The 7577-nt window shown below is 41.6% G+C and overlaps 1 protein-coding gene across 1 annotated transcript; it reads left to right on the plus strand.

The window, feature by feature from the left end:
- Positions 1 to 959: 959 nt before the first annotated feature.
- On the plus strand, positions 960 to 6852 carry LOC310800413 (collagen alpha-6(VI) chain-like; the record flags this gene model as incomplete). The annotated part of the gene is made up of 5 exons (XM_083663012.1): positions 960 to 966; positions 1825 to 2379; positions 4070 to 4624; positions 4832 to 4897; positions 6302 to 6852. 5 exons carry the CDS (start codon positions 960 to 962, stop codon positions 6850 to 6852), a joined length of 1734 nt encoding a protein of 577 aa, XP_083519138.1.
- Positions 6853 to 7577: the final 725 nt, after the last annotated feature.

Raw genomic sequence — 7577 nt, forward strand, 5'->3', positions numbered from 1 at the left:
GAAAAAGTTTTGCATTCATTTTTTAAGTGTTTTAAATGACACATGCCATTACAGATGACTCCCAAACTCAAACTCAACCTCCCAATACTCCACCAACGACTCCGTCTTCTCCACCAGCTCCACCTATGCCTCTGCCCAGCCCTATACCAGGTAAGCCTACTGGTGCATATCACATACAGTAGTTATGCATACACTGCAAAAAATATTTAGGCATCCAAACAGCGAAACTCTTCACCCTATTGTTTTTCTCCTCCTCCTCCCCTTCTTCTTTTTCCTCTTCGCTAAAAGTGTTTGTGCAGCAAAATGTTATTATTATTATTTTTAATCCATCTGATTTGTTTTACCTTAATGTAAAATAAATCAGAAAAATATTGGGAGCTACAGTGTCGGGAGTCTTGCTGAATCTCATACTGTGCAGTAGGAAATTTGTTGAAACCAGCAAGATTATCTATCAGTGCAGTTAGATAATTTGACTAAAAATGAAATGAAATAAGCGTCGGGGAAACAACATAAAATCACTGGACAGCTTTTTTTTATGTTGGTGTATCAGAGGACTATCCAGTTCACAATCACATACAAATATTGAAAAAGTTTTGCATTCATTTTTTAAGTGTTTTAAATGACACGTGCCATTACAGATGACTCCCAAACTCAAACTCAACCTCCCAATACTCCACCAACAACTCCATCTACTACTCCACCACCAGCTCCACTTACTGCTCCCCCAACAGCTCCACCTACTGCTCCCCCAACAGCTCCACCTACTGCTCCCCCAACAGCTCCACCTACTGCCCCATCAACAGCTCCACCTACTACTCCACCACCAACAGCTCCACCTACGCCTCTGCCTTCCACCAGCCCTATAACAGGTAGGCCTCCTGATGCACATCACATAGTTGTTCTGCATACACTGCAAAAACTGTTATTTAGGGGTCCAAGAAGCGAAGCTTGCTGCTGGAATGATTGGTAATGACTGATTAAAGTGGGCATTTCTTATTAGGAATTAATCTAAATTTCTAGACATATCACATTCAAAAAAGTATATATATAAATCACAACATAGCTGTAATCTTTTCACCACATCCACAGATTTTTTTTTTTTTTTTTTTTAATAATCCCCTCCCCCCATTTTCTCCCCAATTGTACTTGGCCAATTTCCCTCCTGCTGCCGCGGTCGCTGCAGCCCCTCTGCCGATCTGGTGAGAGCCGTAGACTAGCACCATGCTTCCGCCGACACATGCACAGTTGCCAGCCGCTTCTTTTCACCTGACAGCGGGGAGCTTCACCGGCAGGACGTAGCACGTGGGAGGATCACGCTATTCCCACCAGGCGCCCCGACTGACCAGAGGAGGCGCTAGTGCAGCGACCAGGACACCTACCCTCAATCCGGCTTCCCACCCGCAGACAGAGCCAATCGTGCCTGTATGGACGCCCAACCAAGCCGGAGGTAACATGGGGCGCGAACCTGCGACCCTCGTGTTGGTAGGCAGGGAATCTACCGCTACACTACCCCACCACATCCAGTGGATTGTGACAAACATTTGCCTCACTGCAACCTATTCAATTCAGAGGTCTATCACTATATTTTTCAAAATATGTAAAATAAATTAACATCTATATTTCCACAAGTCTTCATTCATATGCTACCAAAACTGACATCCTTTCAGTCACTTCAATTTCAAGAAAATATGGAATCAAAAATATAGTCAAAATTAAATGATAAGGTCAAGGGTTAATGAAGTGTAGTAAATTGAAATCAGAGACTTGAATGTGTGGAGAAAAAACCCTTACTATGTGGCATTCTTGCTTTTCTTTCCTTTCCAGCCTGTGTAAAAGCAGAGGAAGCAGACTTCTTCTTCCTGATCGACCAGTCAGGAAGCATTGGAGATCAAGACTTCCAAGACATGAAGACATTTATCACTGAGTTTCTCCGCATCTTCCATATTGGGCAGCAACATGTCCGCATGGGGGTTGCAAAATATGCATCTTCACCAAGCTTGGAATTTGACCTGACAGCCCACTCAGATGTCAACTCATTAACGGAGGCTGTGGACAAAATAATTCAACTGAAAGGTGGGACCAACACAGGAGCAGCACTGTCATTCATGGTTCCCAACTTTGAGAGAGCAATGACCACTCGTAAAGTGCCAGAGTACCTGGTGGTCATCACTGATGGGCAGTCCCAAGACGCGGTCAAGGCTCCTGCAGAGACACTGAGGGCACTGGGCATCAAAATATATGCTATTGGGGTGAAAAATGCATACAAAACTGAGCTGGAAGAGATTGCTGGAAGCCCCGCGAAGACATTCTTTGTCAATGATTTTGATGCCCTGAAGCCCATCAAGAAAGACATCATCAAAGACATTTGTTCTGAAGATGGTAAGGGAAACTAGACTCTTATCTTACTTAAAATTGGGTGGTGATGTCTGTGGTGGCGGTGTGTGTCTGTCACGATTGTGATGTCATCAGTGATGTCACTTGAGCAATTGTGGTATAGCTCGAGAACCCCCTCAAGGACCACTGGGGGTCCGGGTCCCCCGACCCCACTTTGAAAACCATTGTTTTAAATGGCATGTGCTTTTGCAGGTGATCAACCTCCCAATACTCCACCAACGACTCCATCTTCTACTCCACCAGCTCCATCTACGCCTCTGCCTTCCACCAACCCTATAACAGGTAGGCCTACTGGTGCTATCATATACAGTAGTTCTGCATACACTGCGTCTCTTCAACCTATTGTTTTTCTTCTTCGCTAAAAGTGTGTGCAGCAAAAACGGTATGACAAAAACCCACCGAAATTGGCAGTTTGCAACTTCCACCCACTACTCAGGCACATAAGATGACACTCATTGACCTCAAGGTGGTGCTGTAACAATCACGTTTACGTTTTTGCAATTATCTCGAAAGCAGCTTGGCTTAGAGTTGAAATTATTTAATCATTTTCAATTAATCTGCATCTTCGCTCCAATGGCCTTCTGCTCTAATATATATGTATATATATATATATATATATATATATACAGTATATTATACATATATATACAGTATATTATACATATATATACAGTATATTATACATATACTGTATATCAAATGTTGGGACTTTCTCAAAATCATATTTTCGACAACTGGTCAGAAACCGTTGGGCCAATCTTCCCAGAACTGTCAGGATCATATACGTCAATCCTTTTTGAAATTATAAATGTTTAGACCTGTGCCTTAATTTCAATTTTACATAAATAAGGTCAGAGCTTCGCTCCGCGGTCTTCAGATTATCTTCTACTACAGGGCGCCACAAATGTGTGAAGTTCTTATTTTGTAATCGGCTACATGGATTTGCACAAAATGCAGTGCAGCACAATCTAGGGTCATGATTCAGTCAATGCGTACAATTAGCTAATGCTTGATTAAAGTGGGCATGGCTTATTACAACAAATCTAAATTTCTAGACATTTCACATTCCAAAATTCAGAAAAATCGAAATAAATCACCTGTACATCCTACAGAGCTGAAATCTTTTTCAGCACATCCACTGAATGGTGACAAATGTTTGCCTCACTTCAACCTATAGCCAATTCAGAGGCCTATATCACTATATTTTTCAAAATATGCAAGCAAAAATAAATTAACATCTTCACAAGTCTTCATTCATATGCTACCAAAATTGACATTCTCTATATGGTAGCCACCAAGTGTTTCAAATGGTGTTCAGATGGGTCAGACAGAGACTGAGCAGTGATATTCTGTATCTTGTATCCTGTAATTTGTACTGTATGCACATTTTCTATTTCATCTCATTTTAAACAAATATCACAAAAATATTTGAGAATACACTCGAGAAAAGCAGGTTGATGTATGACCCCACCCCCCAGGATTATATCCCCAATATTTAAATTGATTGATTGATTGTTTTGCCATCCCTCTCTCTGTCTTCTGCTTGTGAAGAAGTTGCCAGTCGAGCAGTGTTTTGTTGTTTTATTTATTTGTTTTTTAACAGTGACTTGAATTTCAAAAGCAGAGACTTGAATGTGTGTAGAAAAAAATAACACGTGGCTTTCTTGCTTTCCAGTCTGTGCACAAGCAGAGGAAGCAGACTTCTTCTTCCTGATCGACGACTCAGGAAGCATTCGACCTGAAGACTTCCAAGACATGAAGACGTTTATCACAGAGTTTCTCCGCATCTTCCATATTGGGCAGCAACATGTCCGCGTGGGGGTTGCAAAATATGCAACTTCACCAAACTTGGAATTTGACCTGACAGCCCACTCAGATGTCAACTCATTAGCAGAGGCTGTGGACAAAATAATCCAACGGGCAGGTTGGACCTACACAGGAGCAGCGCTGTCATTCATGGTTCCCAACTTCCAGAGAGCAATGACCACTCGTAAAGTGCCAGAGTACCTGGTGGTCATCACTGATGGGCAGTCCCAAGACGCGGTCAAGGCTCCTGCAGAGACACTGAGGGCACTGGGCATCAAAATCTATGCCATTGGGGTGAAAAACGCAGTCAAAACTGAGCTGGAAGAGATTGCTGGAAGCCCCGAGAAGACATTCTTTGTCAATGATTTTGATGCCCTGAAGCCCATCAAGAAAGACATCATCAAAGACATTTGTTCTGAAGATGGTAAGGGAAACTAGACTCTTATCTTACTTAAAATTGGGTGGTGATGTCTGTGGTGGCGGTGTGTGTCTGTCACGATTGTGATGTCATCAGTGATGTCACTTGAGCAATTGTGGTTTAGCTCGAGAACCCCCTCAAGGACCACTGGGGGTCCGGGTCCCCCGACCCCAATTTGAAAACCATTGTTTTAAATGGCATGTGCTTTTGCAGGTGATCAACCTCCCAATACTCCACCAGCTCCATCTACGCCTCTGCCTTCCACCAACCCTATAACAGGTAGGCTACTGGTGCTATCATATAGCCTACAGTAGTTCTGCATACACTGCAAAAACTATTTAGGCATCCAAACAGCAAAACTCCCTGCGTCTCTTCAACCTATTGTTTTTCTTCTTCGCTAAAAGTGTGTGCAGCAAAAACGGTATGACAAAAACCCACCGAAATTGGCAGTTTGCAACTTCCACCCACTACTCAGGCACATAAGATGACACTCATTGACCTCAAGGTGGTGCTGTAACAATCACGTTTACGTTTTTGCAATTATCTCGAAAGCAGCTTGGCTTTAGAGTTGAAATTATTTCATCATTTTCAATTAATCTGCATCTTCGCTCCAATGGCCTTCTGCTCTAATATATTATACATATATATACAGTATATTATACATATATATACAGTATATTATACACATATATATACTGTATATCAAATGTTGGGACTTTCTCAAAATCATATTTTCGACAACTGGTCAGAAACCGTTGGGCCAATCTTCCCAAAACTGTCAGGATCATATACGTCAATCCTTTTTGAAATTATACATTTTTAGACCTGTGCCTTTAATTTCAATTTTACATAAATAAGGTCAGAGCTTCGCTCCGCAGTCTTGAGATTATCTTCTACTACAGGGCGCCACAAATGTGTGAAGTTCTTATTTTGTAATCGGCTACATGGATTTGCACAAAATGCAGTGCAGCACAATCTAGGGTCATGATTCAGTCAATGCGTACAATTAGCTAATGCTTGATTAAAGTGGGCGTGGCTTATTACAACAAATCTAAATTTCTAGACATTTCACATTCCAAAATTCAGAAAAATCGAAATAAATCACCTGTACATCCTACAGAGCTGAAATCTTTTTCAGCACATCCACTGAATGGTGACAAATGTTTGCCTCACTTCAACCTATAGCCAATTCAGAGGCCTATATCACTATATTTTTCAAAATATGCAAGCAAAAATAAATTAACATCTTCACAAGTCTTCATTCATATGCTACCAAAATTGACATTCTCTATATGGTAGCCACCAAGTGTTTCAAATGGTGTTCAGATGGGTCAGACAGAGACTGAGCAGTGATATTCTGTATCTTGTATCCTGTAATTTGTACTGTATGCACATTTTCTATTTCATCTCATTTTAAACAAATATCACAAAAATATTTGAGAATACACTCGAGAAAAGCAGGTTGATGTATGACCCCACCCCCCAGGATTATATCCCCAATATTTAAATTGATTGATTGATTGTTTTGCCATCCCTCTCTCTGTCTTCTGCTTGTGAAGAAGTTGCCAGTCGAGCAGTGTTTTGTTGTTTTATTTATTTGTTTTTTAACAGTGACTTGAATTTCAAAAGCAGAGACTTGAATGTGTGTAGAAAAAAATAACACGTGGCTTTCTTGCTTTCCAGTCTGTGCACAAGCAGAGGAAGCAGACTTCTTCTTCCTGATCGACGACTCAGGAAGCATTCGACCTGAAGACTTCCAAGACATGAAGACGTTTATCACAGAGTTTCTCCGCATCTTCCATATTGGGCAGCAACATGTCCGCGTGGGGGTTGCAAAATATGCAACTTCACCAAACTTGGAATTTGACCTGACAGCCCACTCAGATGTCAACTCATTAGCAGAGGCTGTGGACAAAATAATCCAACGGGCAGGTTGGACCTACACAGGAGCAGCGCTGTCATTCATGGTTCCCAACTTCCAGAGAGCAATGACCACTCGTAAAGTGCCAGAGTACCTGGTGGTCATCACTGATGGGCAGTCCCAAGACGCGGTCAAGGCTCCTGCAGAGACACTGAGGGCACTGGGCATCAAAATCTATGCCATTGGGGTGAAAAACGCAGTCAAAACTGAGCTGGAAGAGATTGCTGGAAGCCCCGAGAAGACATTCTTTGTCAATGATTTTGATGCCCTGAAGCCCATCAAGAAAGACATCATCAAAGACATTTGTTCCTAAGGTAGGGTGACCAGATTTCTGAAATGAAAATCGGGGACATTTCCAGTTAGGCACTCAATATATAATTAAAATATCCAATATTATTATATCTATATGAAATAAAAAAGGGGGACAATTCCATTTTCATGTATTTTGGCGATGGTAACTTGTAGGCTACTGTAATAATCTATGGTGCAGGCTGAATGATATCCGTCCAAAATACCACATTAAGACATCAAGACCTTGAGGAACACCATAGAAAAATTCATGCTGTGATTTGCTATAAAAAAAAAAAAAAGACATTTTGGAGTTTTCTGTAAGAATTGCATTTATTTGGCGATTGGGTGGCGAGCGCTCATGTTCTGGAAATTGCTCAGAAACCCTCTTATTGTCAGGATACCTATACATCCTCTGAATGCCCTAGGTTTCTAGTTTGTGGTATCCCGTACAGATAATGTACTTTTTACGAGTATGAGTATCATCCAAGTACCTGCAGCGAGTGCTTTTACCTCTACACTACCCAGACGCCCCCCACAGTTGCTGCTTTGAACAGCACCAGAGCACAGGTGTCTCAGTACAGACTGGCAAAGCCCAAATCACACCTACAGATCATCCATTTGCAGGAGTTACCCTTATGGCCAGCAGAGGGATACAGTGCTTTGCTTATCTAATTTTAGCTACATCTTGTAGATTTGTAAGGACATTGATCATAGAGAAAACATATTCTAAATTGGCCAAGTGGGCTG

The sequence above is a fragment of the Poromitra crassiceps genome (assembly GCF_964638095.1).
Source record: "Poromitra crassiceps genome assembly, chromosome: 30".
NCBI classification, from domain to species: domain Eukaryota; kingdom Metazoa; phylum Chordata; class Actinopteri; order Beryciformes; family Melamphaidae; genus Poromitra; species Poromitra crassiceps.